This window comes from Arvicanthis niloticus, chromosome 3 (assembly GCF_011762505.2).
Source record: "Arvicanthis niloticus isolate mArvNil1 chromosome 3, mArvNil1.pat.X, whole genome shotgun sequence".
In the NCBI taxonomy this organism is placed as follows: Eukaryota; Metazoa; Chordata; class Mammalia; order Rodentia; family Muridae; genus Arvicanthis; species Arvicanthis niloticus.
In genome coordinates this window covers 85,634,290-85,654,401 of record NC_047660.1, presented here as the reverse complement: position 1 = coordinate 85,654,401, position 20,112 = coordinate 85,634,290, and the positions used below count along the sequence as shown (strand labels likewise).

The following is a 20,112-nucleotide window of genomic DNA, read 5'->3' as shown; positions in this document are numbered from 1 at the left end:
AGCAGTTTGCCTGGTGACACAGAGGAGCGCCGATGCGATTAGCAGTTGACAGCTCCTCTCAACAATGGGAGCTAGAAGTGGAGGGACATATTCAAAGTATTGATAGAATAATGTAAACTGTTAGTCAGTGCCAACCTATGTCAAAGCCGACTTTCAAAAATGAGAAAAGCAAGATGCCAGCATTCCTGGTGTGCAGAGACAGAAAGGTACTTGCAAGCAGATGTGTGTCAGAGGAAACACTGAAAGAAGTGTACATTGGCAGGACAGCAGCCATGGAATAACTGAAGACCAGAGATCATAGACACAAGGAGTAAAGGGAATAGTCTACAAATGCATGCTTTCATTTTATATTTAATCCACTTTAATACACAAAAATTTTACATGTTAAACATGCCAGTCACTTCTCATAAACAGAATAAATTGCAGCCTTTGAATACCACTAATGTGTACTTTGAGGATGAAGCAAATTCCTGTGGGAGTTCAGGAGGAAAACGTTCCCAGATCTACAGTATCTGTTTACAGTGGTGAGATTGATCATATATTCTCTGTAAGAGATATGAAAGGGGGACTCGAACACAGGTCCTCATGCTTGCATGACAAGGTTTCAAAGTCACGGGCTAAAAGGAAAAGGTGTGCAGCCCTAAAGCTGGTAAGACGGCTGGAACTGGTCATGTCAATCATGATCAAACATGAGCTGAGGAAAGAGACGTAAAGACAGGAGGATTCACGGGACTAACACAGGGACACATGGGCAAGCTGCTATAGTTTGACATGAAGAGGGCCTAAAGGCTTAAACAGTGAAAGGCTTGGGCCCCAGCAGGAGTTGCTACTGGGTCCTCAAGAGATGGGCATTTGGTGGAAAGAGGTCAGTCACTGGGGGTACGTTCTTGAAGAAGACAGTGGGGCTCCAGACTCTCCTTCACTCTTGTTATTTCTTGAAGTAGCGGAGTAGCTTTCTGGCAAGGCTACTCTGTGCTGCTGGGAGACCCAAGCGAAGGACAAGTGGTTATGACCCTCTCCTTCAGTAAACTGATTTTAAAATTTCTTTTTGAAAGTTATCAGAGTTATCATTATCGTGTGTGAATGTGAGTGTGGACAATGACCCAGTGCTCATGTAGATGCCAGAGGCTAAGCCAGCTTCAGGAGTCAGCTCTCTCCTTCCACTGTGGGTTCCAGGGTCTGAACTCAGCAACAAGTTTACTCACTGAGCCACCTTATCAGCTTGAAAGATGACCCCTACCCCATGTGTGTGTGTGTGTGTGTGTGTGTGTGTGTGTGTGTGTGTGTGTGTGTGTGTGTGAGTGAACACGCGCAAAAGGGTCTGCCCCATTTTGTTTAAGACACAGTCTCTGTTTATTGTTCCCACTATGTAGGCCAGGCTAGCTGGCTGAAGATCTTCTGGGGATCGTCCTGTCTCTACCTCCCATCTTCCTATAGTGGCTCTGGGATTCCAGAAGCTTGTGCCATGTGTCCAGCTTCTGCAGATGTCTTCTGGAGATTCAAACTCAGGTCTTCATGCTTGCATGTCAAGAGCCTTTACCTACTGAACCATCTTCAAAGTCCTAACAAGTTGACATTTTCAGGCACTTTGTCACAGTGACAGGAAGCTAACACAGAAGGGGCAGTAGATAATAATGTATACATGCCAGGGAAGAGAGCCTCAAAATCCTCAAAGCAAAAACCAGCAGTGAGATAATAAGTCCTGAGAGTTAAGTAGTAAGATTTTCAAACTCCAATCTCAATAACTGAAGAACATTTAGACAGGCCACCAGAAGCTTTGTAGAAGATGTGACATCACTAATTTAACTTAATGGGCACACAGGGCATGCCTCATAGAGATGCATATTTTGTTCATAGGGACATTTGGAACATCCTTCAAGGTAGACTGTATGTTAGTCTATAGAGTAAGTTGTGATAAGCTTAAAATTGGAATGATATGAAGTATGTCTTCCTACTATACTGGAATTAAATGTGAAATAATAACAGAAAGAAAATTTGGAAATTGTCAAATACTTGAAAGTTAACTTGATTTTAACATCTGGTGTGTCCATTAGGATATCAATAATACACATGTCTGTATTAAGAAACCAAAATCAAGCCAGACCCAAAGCAAATGAAGAGGAAGCCGTGAAGATGAGGACATACATTCAGAGACCAGTGGAGTAGAAAAAGCAAAACATGAGAGAAAAAAATCAAAAGGATAAAAATAATAGGCTCTGAAAAGATTAATAAACTCAGCAAACCTTTAACAAGAATGACCAATAATAATAAAAAGGCCCAGGAATTGAAAAGAAGCCACTGATTCAACTCTACAGACTCGACAGGGACTTGTAAGGGATACCTCAAGCAACTAATGCCAGCAAACTGTGGGCACCCCCAAAACAGCAAAGCCCAAGAATGACAGTGATCCAATGTCCTGAACAACGATGCTTCCAATTCCTTCATCAAAAGAATATTCTGGTTACTTTTATCATCAAGTTGATACAACCTAGAGTCACCTAGGAAGTAGGAACCCAACTGAAGAACTATATGGATTCCCTTGACCGTATCTGGGAGAGACTCTCTTGTCTGAAGATGGATACTGAAGGGCAGAGCCATTGTGGGTAGCACCATCCTTGGCAAGTCGGTCCTGGGCTGTCTAATAAACTAGCTAAGCAAGAGACAGACTGAGCCAGTAAGCAGCCTTCCGCTATGGTTTCTGCTTCAGCCTCTGGCCCAACTTCCATCTTTGATAAACAGTGACCTCCAAGTGAGAGCCAAATGAGTCCTTTCCTTCCCAGGTTGATCTTGATTGTGGCAGTTATCACAGGAACAGAAAGCAAACTTTGTCACTGTGCTGGCTACTTTTGTGTCAACTTGACAAGCTAGAGTCATCTAAAAGGAGAGAACCTCAGTTGAGAAACTGCCCACATAAGATCTGTCTGTGGGGAATTTTCTTAATTAGTGATTTATGTCAGAGGTCTCAGTCCGCTGTGGGTGAGGCCATCCCTGGGTTGGTGGTCCTGGGTTCTTTAAGAAAGTAGGCTGAGCAAGCTATGATGATCGAGCCAGGAAGCGCATTCCTCATGGCCTCTGCCTCAGCTCTTCCTCCAGGTTCCTGCCCTGTTTGAGTTCCTGTCCTGACTTCCTTTGATGATGAACAGTGATGTGGAAGTGTAAGACAAATAAACCCTTTCCTTCCCAGTTTGCTTTTGGCCATGGTGTTTCATCACAGCAACCCTGACTAAAACAGACAAAAACCAGGACTGGTTCCCAGATCATTGTTCTTCTGATGTCAAAGCCAGACAGGAGACTGTGCAAAAGAAGACTGCTGCCTGTCATTCCTTAGGTACACACAGCAGTGCCAAGCACAAGTGTGCCAGCAAAATCAATTCCAGAAAGATTAAAAATCTGAACCATTAGCAAATAGGGTTGGTTTCAGAAACACAGCTGTATAAGTTTGACACCTGAGAGGTGCAGTACCTGTATGTCTGTCCCTTTTGTTAACATAATAGAATCAAGGACATTAACTATGTGACCCCTTCACAAGGCACAAAAGCATCTGACAGAGTCAAGGAAGCTCTGGCTTCCTGCTACAAGGAAAAGGAAAGTTCCATCAGGTCCTCTGGCAGAACAGTGGTGCCCAAGGTGACGGACAATATTACAGCAGAAGGATTTAGTTTCCAAGAACTGTATATTTGTCCCAAATCTTTGCAAACATCAGTCAAGAGCAAATTTATGTTCCTCAATAACATTCTCCAGGTGGGATGGCTAAGCTTGGCTGTCAGCTTGACTACATCTGGAATTAACTAAAACCCAAGCATCTGGGCATCCTGTGAGAGATTTCTCTTGACTGGATCATTTGGGGTCAGAAGACCTACCCTAAATCTGAGCCACACCTTCTGGTGGCAGCCCATACGGAAGATCATGGAAGAAGGAACCTTTAACTTTTTTCCTGCTTGTCCTAACTCTTGACAGAAAGTTCATCTATCCTCCTCCTGAGGCAGGAGCTAGAATGCCTTAATAGCTTGCTGGTTCTAGAACCTTCTTTGGGATTTCAACATATCTGAAGACCAGGTGAGATATCGAGACTCTTACATTGAACAACTACCAAATTCTTGGCCTTTCTGTTTCGAGACAGGTATTGGTGGGCTAGTAGGACTATACAGCCTATAAGTCACTCTAATAAATCCCCTACACACACACACACACACACACACACACACGCACACGCACACGCACGCGCACACGCACACGCACACGCACACGCACGCACACGCACACGAGCAGGCACACACACACACACACACACACGCACACGCGCAGGCACACGCGCACACGCACACGCATGCCCACGTGCGCACACGCACGCACACGCACACGCACACGCACAGGCACACAGGCACACACACGCACACGCACACGCACGTGCATGCGCACACTCACAGGCACACGCACACACACACACACATCAGTTAGTTCTGTTCCTGTTAACGACTAAACCAGGATTAGGGGATGGAGAGAAGGACAGATCAAGGATGGGGAGACAGAAGATGTCCCCACCATTCCCCTATCCCCACTATCCCCACTATCCCCACTATCCCCACTGGCCCCACTGTTCCCCTGTCCCCACTGTCCCCACTGTCCCCACTGTTCCCCTGTCCCCACTGTCCCTACTAACACCTTCCCTTTCTGAAGCCTTCTATGAAAAGACAGTGCCATTTTTTACCAAAGTTGCCTAAGTGTCTGAGATAACTGTTGCTTAGAACCAGTGCAGTGAATAGGAAGAGAGCACAGACACCTGCTACATCACCCATGAACCCGGGTGACACCATGCTGAGCACAAAGGACTGCCACAGAGAGACATGCATGCACTTATCAGACCTGTGCCGCAGCTAAATCCCTGCAGACAGAAAGACAGACTGGTGGCTGTGAGGGACTGGAAGGGGCAGGGGCTGCTTAGTTCATGCAGGATGACATACTTATCACATAGTCTGAGGTGCGGCTGCACAGCGTGCTGCCTGTCTGGACTGCCGCTGGATTTTACACTTCAAAACGGCCAACTCTCTGCCTTGTGAATTTCACTTTAATATAAAAATCAATTCAATCCTATTTATTACATTCTCATGTAACACAGTCTTTGTCCCTTTCTCAACAGGTTGGCACATGCCCTCCAGAGCAGGGCAGCAGGGACAATCCATCATGTCAGACAAATCTGGCATCTGACCCTCCCACAAAAGCCAGGGCCTTTCCTTCGGTGCTGGACGGTGCTGTGACCCCAGCTGGAGGAGAATGCCGTCACAGTGTCAGATACTGTGATTCCAGCTGCCTGATCTCCCCAGAGTGGAGCTTTTACTTAGACTCTAGCCCAGGGCTCAGAGCCCAGTCCTGGCTTCCAGCTCACCCAACCCTGTCTTTGTGATAGAAGAAACTTTCTTCCCACCTAACACATGCCTGCTCAGGGTGACAGAGGCACAGAGGGAGTTCAAAACCCCTGGCTCTGTTCACTTTTTCTTGGTGCTGGCAGAGACAAAAAAAATGTGCTAAAGCCTGGAGTCCATGTAAGGCTGGCTAAACAGAACTCTCCAGAGGTTAGGGGGTCTGAAGAGCTTCTTCAGTTTCTAACACAGAACCAGGGTCCCCAAGGATGCTACTGTTAGCATCTGTTTTCAGAATTTATCACTCAGGTCTAGACTACCGGAGAACACCACCCAACTACAAACACAACCAGCTCCTTCCTGCCTGAGGTCCAGACAGTGCCCACACATTTAAGTAGGACAGCTCCTGCAGGGCTACCACCTCTATGACCCAGCACCTGCAAGACCCAGAACCTGCAAGGCTTGGCACCTGTATGACCTTGCAACTTCAGGATCTACATCTGTGCGACCCAGCACCTACAAGACTCAGTTCTTGAAGGGCCCAGCATCTTAAGGGAATACCAGACCATCATCTGCCAGTGACTCAAACAGACACTAGTCCCACTGTGACGAGCCGCTGCCTTCCCAGAACTTCCTGAAGCTAGTCAGTCATATTCTACATTTTTCAGCCCACTGCAAGGCTGGGTTGCTTCCTGGCACAGACAGAGGAGCCTTGGGATGCCCAGTTCTCCCTGTGGAAGCTTTATCTGGTATCTAAGCAGTCTATGGACATAGTGATCCTCACAGACATCAAATGTCATTAGAGTCCCCAGCCATTGGAGCCCAGGACCCTTGACACTTGCTCTCATGCTGGAGCCCGATTTTCAGGCACACATAGAGCAGATGCTGAGGTCATGGCTGAGTGCTGGGTAACCGGCTTGTGCTGAGAGCTTAAGGGAGACTGAGCCCCGACTGCATGCCGCCCATAGCCCACAAGACCAGAGATGCTCTCTCAGTGTCACCGAGTGACCCCACCCTTAAGTAAGAAGTCAAGCACACAGGCAGTCACTCCCCACACAGAGCCCAATCCTTACTGAAGTATCTGGCAGCGAAGGTTCTTCTTTTGCTGGAAGCTGTCGGCAGCATCTCTAAGCTGGCAGTGTGCAGATTGCTTCTGTATCTTCTCTGGAAGGCAGAAGCCACATGCTCAGGCAGACAAGCTAATTCCCAGTTTCGGTAGCAGGCGATCAGCTTCTATAGTAAAGAAATATATTTAGAACGCCCTTTCCAGGCATTCGCCTGGATTTCAAACACAAAGCCTGCAGTAAGGGATGAGTTTCTCTGTGGAGCATGTACCTTGGGGATCTGAGAGCAGACTTGGGGAAGTCGGAGTATCGGTTCCTCAAATCTGTAAAATGGGACCAGCAGTGACAATTGTGTCTCAGAGGGAGAAGGCGCCAGATTTACCAGTGGAAGCAAGGGCTCTGTGAACCAAGGGCTCTAGCTACTGGATTTGATTTTTCCAAGGAAACGATATGAAGCTAAGCAAGGGAACGTGCAAATTGCTCTGAGCATGCTGGCTGGCTTGTGGCTCCCACTATGGCCCCTGGGCTTGTGGTCCATGTGCTGGGGTAGACCCATGAAAGCTCTGTCGCATTCTCAGGGTATCACTTCTCCATTCTATTTTTGGAAATCTGTTGTCATTACATTATCTACAGTTGTGGAAGGTGGATACAAACGAACAAACCAATAAACTGGCCAAGTGGTATTTCTGCAGCCATTAACACCATTTAAGCCACCAGCAGTCCTAGTGACTTAAAGCAAAGCCAGGCTCTAAGATGGCAGGCACATTTGTCACCTGCCTTTAGGACATATGATGCATCTGCAGATAGACGAGCACCTCCTGGGAGGATAAGCCCAGAATGTTCTTCCCCGACCCACCCTGTCTTCATTCGGCTAGCTTCTACAAGCTGAGCTTGTATCAAGCCTAAAGTTACTGGTGGATCCTTCCAGCCTGGGCTGGAGGAAGCAGGGATGAGGAGGAGGTAGAGCTGTGGGCTGAAATCCGTCCATCACCGTGCCACAGAGAACGGATGCTTGGGGCTATGGCTGCTATTCTGTGGGTCGTGCTGGGGCAGAATGCTTCTGGCTCACACTTTAGCATATGGGCACAGTTCCTGTCACTGATGGGGCCCCAGGGAGAGAAGGGACAGCACCTGGAATGGAGAAGGCAGACTGCCTTTAGGAGAGCAGAGAGAATGAAGCAGTCACGAAGCCCTAAATCTGGCCCAGGAACACAGACAGCCCAGAATGCACAGCTAAGCAGGGAGCCTCCAGGGCAGAGACTTAGCTGGGGCTAGAAAATGAGGACCCTGGAGTTGGTATAGAGATCAGAGACCCTGAGAGATCTGGAGTGGCACCTTCATTCTGTCCCAGAAGCATGCACAGCTTGGAAGCATAGGTGGACTGGGGTAAGGGCTCTGAGGGTGTGGACACTCCCAAACCCACTGTAGCAAGCCTTAAGAATGAATGCTCTGGGTTCACACCCTAGGTCCAATCCCTAGCAGGACACAAAAACAGGTAGGTGTGTAGTATGCCTGTGATCCCAGCAATCAGGAGGTGGAGTGTGGGGTAGAGAATCAGAAGTTCAAGGTTACCCTCAGCTATATAGTGAGTTCAAGGCTACATAAGTTCTGTGCTACATAAGAGCCTGTTTAAAAAAACAAAACTCTAAAGTTAAGGTTGAATTCATGAATACAAGGGCATGTATTGGCTCCTTTCGGAGGAACATCCTCATAACTAGTGGCAGACATGGCTGGCTGAATCCAACGGACTGACACGTCAAACAAGTCTGGGTTTCTTTCTAGTTCTGTTTGCTTCTGGCATGTTCCCTCCCCTTCACCTCCTCTCCCCTCCCCTTCCTCCTTCCTCTTCCCCTTCCTCCTTCTTCCTCCCCCTCCTCTTTCTTCCTCCCCTTCCTCCTTCCTTTTTCCCTTCCTCCCCTTTCTCCTCCCCTCCTCTTTATGTTGGAATTGGCTTTGGGGGCTAACATTTCTTGTCTCCCCCAGAGCCAGATGAAAGAGTAGACCTTCCAGTCTCAGACAAACCAGGGAGCTTCTTCCCAGCGCCTGTCAAATGCCTTTTTTCTTTGATTTGGGGCACTAACCAACCCACTCGACTGGATCCAAACAGCTGGAGTGTGCTGATTGGCTAAAGCAGCTGGGTCTAATCACATCTCAGGAACTGGATGGTGCTGCTTTCTGCCAGACCAGAGAGGGCAGGCAGAGGAGACAGGTGGATGCTAGAATAGACCCCGGGAGACTGTAACAAGGGTATGTGTGTGTTTGCGAGAGGGGGAGTTCCTAAACCTCTGCGGTTGTAGTAAGGGGGTAACCTCTGTGAAAGAGAGGAAATGGTTTGCTCTAACTTTCCACCTCAGTCTTCTCCTAACCTGTCTTTCTTTCTAAGCAAGGTCAAGAGCAGGCCACACCCAGCCAAGCCCAGTTCAGTTGGGGCCTGCCTAGAGGGTGAGCTGGACGCTTCTCCGAGCATGACTCAGCTCTAGCCATGGCTCCTCTGCACCATGCTCACGACAGATCTGTTTGCCCTGGACTCAGGCCAGCGGCCCCGTGCCCTACCTCACCCCACTTGCATGCATTAATAGCAGTTAGCATAGGACTGCACAGTTCACACATTTCCATGACACCTGACAGCAGCTGGGGATGGGGTGGGGTCTCAGTGTGAAATCGTGATGCTACGTGCCACACAGTAGTTTAATGTGGCTTAGGAGGGTTTTTAAAGTCCATCTTTAAAGAATGAACTCACGGCCTGCGGTCAGGAAATGTGGGCAGCCCCGGCTCCCCACTTACCCCTCACAGGGTCGTTGCTGTGTGTGACTCTCCTGGAGTGGTCCTGGCTCACCTGGATCTCACCTTTGCTCACCTGGACCTGGAGAGCAGACTTCTCTGCCTTGGCCTGAACCTTCGGGGGCTCCTTCTTCTGCTCCCGGAGGGAACACTCGGGCTGCCGTCCCTCTTCTCACCCCGTGGGCGCCCTGCCTTTGGCCCTGCCCCTGGCTCCCATGGGACGAGCCCGCTGGTAGGACCAGGGCATGCAACCCAGGCTGAACATCATCAGGCAGGATGCAGGTTTCCTGTCTCCTCGATGCCTCTGGGGATGATGCTCTGAAGGCTGTCCTTGGCTGGCCTCTCAAAGCTGCAGCAGCCTCAGCTGGCAAAGTGTTTCTGCAAAAGGCTGACCTCTACAGGGAAGTGCTGCGCCGAGGAGGGCCTGGGTTGTCTGGTTTGGAGCGCCATCTGGTGGTCATTCGAGGCGCTGTCGCCCGTGCTTCCGAACCCTGGTCTTGTTCCTTGATGTTGTATTTTGCATTCCTGCTGGGATCTGGGGTCAGCTAGAGTGAGTCTGTGCTTTCCTATGGCCTCACCTTCCTACCCTCAAGAACTGCTGGTGAGTTGTGTGCGGCTCCTAGGGCTTACATAGATTTTTGTTTCCATCAGATCTATCCTTCCACCTTGCTCCATGGCTGGGCCCTGAGAAGTGGAGCAAGAAGACTCCTCTGGGTGGCCGAGGACAGAAATGACCATTTCTCAAGCCATAAGTTTCAATGAAGGCATTTCAAAGCCAAAGGCCCAGGAAAGAAGTGGGCAGGTGGCCCCACTACGGGGGCCAGAAAGTCCCCTTCTTCCAGAATGGGCTAGCCTCCCACTCACCAGGGCTCAGCAGAGGGACTGCTGGCATCCTCTCTCATTAAGCTAACAGACAAGAACGTGGAATGTTGACAACCTCATTGGAAAATACCTCACCAGGCCTCCTGTGTGCATGCAGGGAAAGAAACTCAAGTCTGTCCAGGCTTGCTGGAAAGTTGGCTAGGGTTGCAGAACAAAGGTGGAGAGAGGCTGTGGTGGAATTGGTTTTGACTCTCGTGGTGTGGTGGACACAGCTAGCTCACTGGGTAGTTTCCCAGCCTCCTGAGCCCCACTCCCTATCCCTAAAGCATGGGTAGGGATATGACTAAGCCCATTCCCTAGAGGACTAAGTGCAGTAGCTCACACTGGGCAATTGGCTAAGCGACTGCCTCATTCCTCACCAGAAGCCATCCGCCCCTGACACTGCTGGCAGAGGGAAAGGCAGTTTTCTCTAATGGAAGACCCACGTTTTGGGACCCAGGAGCAGCTTGGACCCCACAGGCTTTCTTCTGGTTCCTTTGATTCACCTTACTTTGGTAGTGTTTTTATTTTATCTTATTTTATAACTATTTGTTTTTGAGATTATAATATAATTACATCATATGCCTCTTCCCTTTCCTCCCTCCAAACCCTCCTTACCCGTTTTTAAACTCACAGTCTTTTTTCTCCCTAATTATTACACGCGCACGCACGCGGCTTCATATATTTTATCCCCCCTCCTACGTCTGTCTGATTTCACTTCTACATCCCCACTGTTAAGCAGCCTTTCTGATACGTGTTTCCATGTGTACTGTGTTCTTTGTGGCATTTTAACTTTATATGTATTTTTAATCATTAACTTTATTTGAATTTTAATCGTTGGCTTTATATGTATTTAATCACCCCTTGTGTTTTTATCTTTCATTACTCTTCTTCATTTATTAAATTATTCTGTTCATGATTTTTCGCTATCAACCTATCATGAGTTGTTGTTTTAATCTCTTGCTCTTTCACGGCATCTGTCTCTACTCTTTTTCTTTTACCCATCGTTTTTCTCTACCGTCTACTGTCCTGTGCACTGGTGTTGCATCTGTAGGCTCTCGTCGGTTTTGAGTGCACTTCTCTATCTCAGGTGGATGATTTTTGCTGCTAGTGCGGTAGCTGCTCTCTGGCCTCTCAGGGTCTGCGGAATTAGCTCTCAAGAGATGCTCACTCACTGACAGGATCCCACAGAGACTAGGAAAGAGGCCCAAACCAACAGACATGAAAGCGACAGCACAGGAAACCAGGGAGATGACAAAGGGAGGCAATGTGGCTCCTCCACAAGACGGCAACTCAGATACCAAGTGCGAAGACACAAAGCTGGTTAAAAGACCGGATGAGGAACTCAAAAGTTAGTAATAAAAAGAACCAATGACTTCAAAGAGGTTATAAATAAGCAGACATGGAGTAAGAACTCAACCCACAGCCTGGAAAGGAAAGTCAGTAACAGGGATGAAGAAGGTTATTTTTTAACATCCATGGAGATATAGAAACATGAAGACAACATGAGCCAATTCATGACCTGGTACCAAGCCAGCAGCCCTAAACACAGAGGAGGAACATCACAGTCAAGGGAACACAGAAAGGAGTACATGTCATGACATGTCATGAGTCGGATGATGAACAAAGAGAACTAAGAAAGAGTTCACTGTGTCCAAGAGAGTAAATCAGCAGAGCCCTAACCCGAGTAGGACAGCAAACGACGAAGAATGACCCAACTAGAATCCAACCAAAACCAAGCAACGGAAATTACCAAAAGAAGCAAAACGTTCTCAGTAATAACTATAAATGCAAATGGATTCAACTCTCCGGTGTAATGGAATTGAAAACTACGATTCAGTTATCTGTTGTCGCTCTGAAACAATATCCCACTGCAAAGAGACCCACAGACTGAAACTTTAGGATGGAAACCAACCTACAAGCAAAGCAAATCAACCTATAATCAAAGCAAAGCGGAAGCAAGCTGGCCCAGAGATTCTCTTACCTGATAAAGTAGACTTCAAATACAAACTAGCCAGAGGGATAAAAGGCCACTGAAAATTAATAAAGAAAACACTTCATCAAGATCAAATGATAATTTTAGTGTTTATTATGCTCCATACAGCCAATTTCAGGCTTCATATGACAAAAACGAATAGACACAAGGGGCAGATAGGTCTTGATACCATAGCCTCAATACTCCACTCTCAGGAATGCATATTTTGTTTTGACCAAAAAATGAACAAGGATTTCCATAGTTATTTTTTTCATAGCTAAACTGAGCTTAACAGATGTTAACAGAGCACTCCACCCAACAGCTGGAGAAAACACACTCCTCTTGGCAGTCCATGGAGTCCGCTGCAACATGGACCATGTTTTAGACAACAGAGGAAGTGTTAACAAACACAGAAGGCCGAAATGATCTCTCATATGTTATCAGGCCATAGTGGAATGAAACCAGAGATCAGTAATAAGAAAAGCCTCAGAAACTACAGTTACAGAATTCTAACAACACACTCTTCAATGACCAATTGGTCGTTGAAGAAAAGTTGTAGGAAATTTAAAGATTTCTTGAGTGAAATAAAATTGAAAATACTTATTGGAACCAAAAGGGTTTTAGAGGATGTCGGTAACTTAAAGAAATTCATAACTGCCAACATGAATGAAGCTTTGGTATAGGGTCTCTTAGCAAAAGAGGCTAAAGACCCACTGAATTCACTGCCCTGTTTCCTCAGACCTTTAAAGAAAAGCGAACACCAATGCTTCCCAAACAGTTCCTAAACTAGAAAAGGAATGGGCACCAGCAAACCCATTCTATGAAGCCAGCACTACCCCAGTGCCCAAATTGGATAGGAGTACATCATCATCATCACCATCACCATCACCATCATCACCATCACCACCATCACCATCACCATCACCATCACCATCACCATCATCATCATCACCATCATCACCATCATCATCAACAACAATAGCAACAACAACAGCAACAGCAAATACAAAGAAAGAAAGAAAAGAAGGAAGGAAGAGAGAGAAGAAGAAAAAGAAGAAGAAGGAGGAGGAGGAAGAAGAAGAGGAGGAGGAAGAGGAGGGGAAGAAGAGGAGGAAGAAGAGGAAGAGGAGGAGGAAGAGGAGGAGGAGGAAGAGGGAAGGAAGGAAGGAAGAAAAATATAGGCCATTTCCCCTGATGACACAGAGGATAAAATTCATATGGAAGCACTAAAGACCCTACCCCAAATAACAGCCAAGCAACCCGGAACAGGAGAACAATGTTGCAGACAACACAACATCTTATCTCAAATTACATTGCAGAGCCGCAGTGAGAAGCCAGCACCTTCCTGGCACACAGCAGATGCACGGACAACGGGGGACTCAGACATAAACCCACGTAGCCTCAGCCACCCAACTTCTGAAAAAGTTTCCACACTTTGGAGAAAAGAAATCATCTTCGTCTAATGATACTGGTGAACCTGGAGATCAGATCCAGGGAGAATGAAGTCAGGTACGTATACCCTGTCCCACACAGACCCCAACTTCAACCTTAATAGAAGACCTGGAATCCTGACACTGCTGGGGGAAGGTAGGAGGAGCATTTCAGTATGGAGGCATAGGTCAGGGCTTTCCAAAAAGGACGCCACAGCTGAGAAAACAGTCCCAAGAACTGACGATGAGCTGCGTAAAATTAGTGTGTGACACCTCTGCATAGCGAAGGAAGGAACTGGCAATCGGCAGAGGGAAAAGGCGGTCTACAGGATGGGAGGAAATCCTTTCCCCACTACACATTTGACAGGGGCTCAATATCCAGAACAAATAAAGAACTCTAAAAACTGAACACCAAATCATCTAGACAATATGTGGTCCGGTAAACTGAACGGATGGTTTTTCAAAAAAGGAGATACATTATCAGTTGATGAACATTTGAAAATGTTCAACCACCAGAGAAATCCAAATTAAAACTGTTTCTCAGATTCTAACTCGCCTTAGTGGGAATGGCGACCATCAGGAAAAGAACCCGATGGAGAGGGTGCAGCGCCCCCTAGTCACTGCTGGTGGAAGTGTGAAGCGCTGCTGTCGCTATGGAAACCAGCACTGAAGATACTAGTATGGTATGACCCAGCGATCCTCCTGAGACACCTGAGCGTGCTAACTGAGACACTAGTCACTATAGCCAAAACCTGTGCCACAGTCAACCCATTGCCAACCTGACTGGATTTATAACAGGCTCAGGAGACACACCTGTCGGCGAGGGCACCTCCAGAGGGTTTAACTAAGGGGTGAAGCAGAAACCTAGTGCAAATCTCTCTGCAACCTAACTATATATGCAAAGTGAAGGGTGTCCTCAGCTCTCCCTGACTTCAGACTGATAACCAAAGTAAATCCAGTAAACCTTCCTTACATTTCCCCCTAACTTTTTACTGAAATTCTTTGTGAATTTCATGTCATGCACCCCATTCTCACTCATATCCCCGTCTCCTTGTCCCACCCTCCACCCTTGTCTCTTACCCAACAGAGAAAAAAAAATCATTGTGGAGGCTGCAGTGTGTCACAGTGTGTCCTGCAGGGTAGCCTTCTGCCCACACTTAATTGCTTGTAGATGTTCACTGCAGTGACTCATTGGTTTGGTACGGGGCCTCTGGCTTCTGCTATTCAATGCTGGCACCTCACTGGGACTCCTCTCGGATATCCTGTTGTTGCCCTGTGTCATGGAGATCTTGTAGTTTTGGATCTGTAGGGCTGGCTCCTTCATGTACCCCAGCAGTTCATTGGTGGGGGTAGATGTTGAACTGGGCCAATTCAAAGCCCCGAGTCTGGCCTGAGAGGTTTCTATTTGAGTTGGTCAGCCTGTTAGCTCTCCTACTCTCATACCCTGGGGTTGGGTTACAGGCAAACCCTGCAACCAGAGCCAGCTCTGCCCTGCTGCCTGGGCGAGGTGCAGGGCCTGCTCTCTGGAGGGCTACAGCAGGTGAGGGGCAGGGACAGCTCTCCTGCTCTCATGACCCCAGAGCCAGGTATCCCACCTGCTACCAGATGGGGAAGGGAAGAAGGGGGAGGGGAAGAGGGTCTCTCTCGCTCATTCACACCACTGCATGGAAAACAGGTGGTATGGCCAGTCCTTCTACACTCATATCCTCAGGCTGGCTCAATCGAAACCCCCACAGTGTGCAGGGTTCGCTCTCCCAAGTACTACAACAAGTCAGGTGTGGGGTTGGCTCTCCTGCTTTTATGACCCCAGGGCCAGCATTCCTAGGATGCCCAAGTGAGGGGTGAGTTTAGTTCTGCACCGCCCTCAGACATCAACATGTTTCTGGTCAGCAGCTCAGACCAGGGACATCCGCCTGGCCATTGGTTGTAACAGACCCCTGTGATTACAGGGCCACAGACTCAGATACGGCTTTCTGTGGCAGCACAGGCCAGGACCCCACCATGGTTCCAGGTGGCATCACTGGCTATTCACATCAGGTTGATCCTTGCTACCCTCAAGTCTCCAGTTCTGCCTCTTCATTGTGCCCACATCCTCCCGCTTCTCTTTCTCTTCCATCTCTCCACCACTTACTTGCTCCTTTTAGTGGTGCCCAGGGCCTCTGGGTGTCTGGAGTCACCTCAGGAGTGGTCTCAGGAGTGCTTTACCCCTCATGTGCGTTACGGCCATAATGTGAGATGGCAGGGACTGTCTTGGCATCATCCCCTAGGCCTGTGCGGAGGAGGACTGGTAGTGATCTTAGGCTATCTCCCCTGGCACCAGACTGATGGTTGTTTAAGGCTCACTTTTTTTCAGGGAATGTTAGGCTACTAATTCTTCAGATGTTGACCAATGAGAGTGTAGACAGAGCCTGTCTCCTCTCTGCCACCTACTGGCGCATTTGTGATACAGCAGCCACACCTGCAACGCCTCTAGGGGCCAGAACTCTGCCCCTTCTTTAAATTGATTCTTGTCTGGGATTTTGTCACAGCAGTGGGACAAGGAGCCTATATGAAGCTAGCCTAGATGTTCACCACAGATGAATGGATAAAGAAAACGTGAGACACATGCACAGATGGATTTAATTCAGCTGTAAGGGGGGGGGGTTGTGGTCTGGGGAGAGGGCCTCAGTGGTAAATGTGCTCCTGTACAAGCCCGATGACGTGAGTTGATCTCTGGCAGCCATGTAAAAGAGTCAGACGCCATGGTGTTTGGTTGTCCTTTGTACTCTCAGCTTTCCTAAGTCAGGAAGGGAGGTGGAAACAGAAAGATGGCCTGGAGATGGTGGGCCAGCCTGGGCTACCAGCACGGCAGGCAAAATAAAGCAAAAGAGAATAATGAACTCCCAAGAGCCGAACTCTGACCTCCAGACGTGTAGTCATGGCTCACACAGGTCCCACCTCCACAATTACACGCACACACGTGCGCGTGCACACACATACACACACACACAAATCATAACATTTGCAGAAAAATGGGTAGATATGGAAATTATGTTAAATAATAAGACCGATTCAGAAAGACAAATAGCATGCTTTCTCTCTTATGCATATATGTGCATATGAATATTTTTATATTGACATGGAATTTACATATATGTATAACAAATAATGCAAATGTAAAAGAAGGGATGAGACATGGGGTGGGGGGGTCAAAACATGTCCCTTTCCCTCTCATGTGCAGAGTCTGTATTAACTACAAGTAGCTCAGCTCTCTCCTTTTCTGTATCTAAAGGAGACAGTTCAGAGGGTGAGAAAGTGGAAGAGTTGGTGAAGTTAGTTAGTTACAATGTTATACTGCATAAAACACCATAGCAAAGCTCAGATCTCCTCTGCTAACTAAAAACAACACGATGCATCTATGAAGAAAACTGTAATCATGAGATTTTCAGGAAATGGAGTGGATCTGGAAAGTATAAGACAACCAAAACTCAGAAGGAAAATAACCTCGTCCTCATGAGCTCCCTTTGAGGATCCTAGTCTGTGATGTGCGCATGTGTAACAGGCATACGCTTGGGTGAAATCTAAAAACCTAGAAAGAAGACCAGAAGGGAGCCATGTCTGTGATGAAGGATGGGAGGTGGCAGAAGGGGGAGGGATGTGAAGAGACGGTATGAGGGAGCGGTTACAAGGAGGAAACGGGGATTCCAGAGGAGTGGGGGGATGGGTGAGGAGAGTCACAAAAGACACACTTTATTGAATACCATCATAACGGTGTCTAACAAAGTATGTGTGAGCTAGAAAAGGAAGTTGTAAAGGAAAAAGAAGCAACTGATTGTAATTGGTAATTATGGCCACAAGATGGCGCCTTCAGCATGCTGTTTAGAGACTCTCTCTCTCTCTCTCTCTCTCTCTCTCTCTCTCTCTCTCTCTCTCTCTCTCTCTCTCTCCCCTCCCTCTTCTCTCCCCCCTCTCTTCTTCCTCTCCTCTCCCCTCCCCCTGTTTTCTGTGTGCATTCCGAGGTCACCCGTCCCTCCTGCCAGGTCCAGGCAGCAGCTTTGGCCTCCCGTCTGGCAGTGCTTCACAGTAGACGCTCTAAAACAGAGTCTGTGGTAGGATGATCCTGAGGCAGTGGGGAAAGCGGGACTGGAGAAGTGTCCTGTCTCACTGGGCATCAGAGGCCAACCTCAGGTAGCCAATAGAATTGGAGGCTGGATAACATATGCTTTGTAGGTCTCTGTATCTGACGCTCAGGCTGACCCACATAGCATGAGGCCCTCATGCTTCCTAATGAGCAGAGAATGAGCCAGAGTGTGGTCAAGACGTGATGATCAAACACTCCAGTGATCGTCGCTGCACAGTGACATAGAGGACACGTGGAACAGAGAAGCCTCCAGAACCTCAGGCTCTAGCACTAGGAGCTTTTATGTTGTGCAGTGTTGAGGATGGCACCCAGGGCCTGGCACGCGGGAGACAGGTGCTCTACTCCTGAGCCTCAATCGGTGCCTAGTGGTCTGTAATAAAGATATACGTACCACAGGGGTGTGCCTAGTGGTCTGTAATGAAGATATACGTGCCACAAGGGTATAAAGCTTGCTATTAATAATGGGGGAAAAAGTCCGAAGTCAGTTTCCAAATGTATTTACATAATACAACACATACAAAACATCATCTCAGCACGTCATTAGTATAAATACTGTTGATTGACGCATATTATATCATCTTTATACTACATCTTCTGACTCTGGGGTATATTTTAGTTACTCAGTTTGTATGCTAAATTTCCATAGACAATATTTCACCTCCATTTGGACTTCACACAACCTTGAGTTGGGACAGAAGGTTTGCACTTGTTTCAAACATATAAAGTCATTCCAGTCTGGAGCTGGAGAGACAGCCCCGTGGTTAAGATCACTTGTTATTGAGAAGACTAGATTTCCGGTTCCAGTGCCCATATCAGGAAGCTGACAACTGCCTGGGACTCCAATTCAAGGAAGAGGCAGTGTCCTCTTCTTGTCCTTATGGGCTCTGCACACAATTGTCACTTAGACAAACAAGCATATGTCTACATATGTCACAAAAACTTGACACACCACAGGCATACAGGCATATATGCATACAGACATACACACACCCTCAAACTTCTGATCCTCCTGCCTCAGCCTTGTGTGTGATGAGATTACAGGCATAATTACTGCCATATTTGGCAATTTTAAGTATTTTAATTTTTTTTATAGATTCTTTGTGAGTTTCACATCATGCACCCCAATCCCGCATCGCCCTGTCCCTCCGTATCTGCCCTATGCCCGCCCTTGCAACCTCCCTCACACAGGACACAGTAATTAAAAACAAACAACAGAGTCTCACCACCACGGAAGCTATAGTGTATTACATTGTATACCCTTTTGCCCAGATAGCTCTACTTGCCAATGTTAATTGCAATGAGTCATTGGTCTGGTTTGAGGCCTCTGGCTTCTGCTACATTGTCAATATATATGGATCCGCATCAGAACTTCGCTTTGATATTCTGTTGCCCTTTGTAGATCCTTCAGCTTTGTATCTGCAAGACCAGCCACTTCATACACTCCAGCAGTTCACAGATGGGCTGGGCGTTGGGGTGAGCCAGCTCAAAGCCCTGGATCTGGACCTGGGTGGAAGCCGAGCTGGTCAACCTGCCAGCCCTCCTACACCTGTGCCACCAGGGACAGTTCCCCTTGTAATTTTCATTTTTTTTCAAACCTTAATTTTAATCATGGTTCTTAAACACTTTAATCTCCCTTTTAGCCCACCACCCACCAGAGGCAGTGGGGAAAAAAAGTATATGGGGGAAGTGGTCCTGTTTAGAAAGGTTTTTTTTTTTTTTTGGAGTAATTCCTGTCTGTGTTGTCTGGAAGCTGGCAGTTCAGTTCGCAGGCCAGCAGTGGCAGCTGGGTCCACTCGCAAACACTTCACGGCTACAACTGCAGTCCAGTTCGGTAGAGTTGAGATAGCAAACATGAATCAGCAGAGGTGGCACTGCCTAGCAGAGACAGCCAGGCCTCAGCCACAGCGTGAGTCAGCAGAGAAGTTCTCAGCTGTGCCTCTCTCAGAGAAGCAGAGATCAGCAAAGCCTCCAAACCCACAAGCGTTGCACAGCCAGCTCTAAGGAAGCCGAGCTCAGCTCCCATCACTGTCTCTTGGGTCCTTTTATACTCTCTTCAAACATCACATGTCCTCCACGAGTGGGTTTTATCTCAGTACATGCATCTGTCTCAGCTGACATCACTCTGCCAATCAGCCTGAGTCCTCAGAAGTGGCCAGAAACTGCAGCACACCACCAAAAGTTATTTTGGTGTGTTTCTTTCTATGGCGTCCAGACAAATGCAGCTCAACTATGCAATGTAAGGTGGACAAATACATGCATGTCATTAGCAAAGACTCTTTTAGCAAGTGTCCTTTCATGTGCTTGCTTTAGCAGAACATCCTGTGTCCGTTCAAGTGAACCGTTTCTTTGTGAGTCTGCCTTAGTCATTCACCTGTGTCCACTTCAGCTAAATGTTCCTTCACGTGTTTGCCCCAGCAAAACACCATCTGCTTCATCTCCTGCTTTCACACCCTCAGGGCCAGCACTCCCACACTGTCTAGGCAAGGGACAGGGCCATGGTTCTCAGCTGCAGCAACGGCCAGGA

The 20,112-nt window shown here is 47.6% G+C and overlaps 1 protein-coding gene and 1 non-coding gene across 4 annotated transcripts in view; both read right to left on the bottom strand.

Moving 5' to 3' along the window:
- The window catches only part of Arhgap22 (Rho GTPase activating protein 22), a 155,980-nt gene extending 146,435 nt beyond the window's left edge, over positions 1-9,545 (bottom strand). Inside the window, exons 1-2 of one of the 3 annotated variants that reach the window (XM_034497942.2) lie at positions 9,279-9,545; positions 6,431-6,590 (exon numbers count right to left, since the gene is read on the bottom strand). In XM_034497942.2, the coding sequence (XP_034353833.1) occupies positions 6,431-6,482 (52 nt within the window). In that variant the 5' untranslated portion in view covers positions 6,483-6,590; positions 9,279-9,545. Of the gene's footprint in view, positions 1-6,430; positions 6,611-9,278 lie in introns of those variants that run through there. The other 2 variants (XM_076931452.1, XM_076931454.1) reach the window with 2 other exon arrangements.
- A 6,278-nt stretch (positions 9,546-15,823) lies between these two features.
- LOC117706422 (small nucleolar RNA SNORA17) lies at positions 15,824-15,949 on the bottom strand. Its single transcript, XR_004606529.1, has one exon. It is a non-coding gene; the product is annotated as a small nucleolar RNA SNORA17 (small nucleolar RNA).
- Between the last annotated feature and the right edge of the window lie 4,163 nt (positions 15,950-20,112).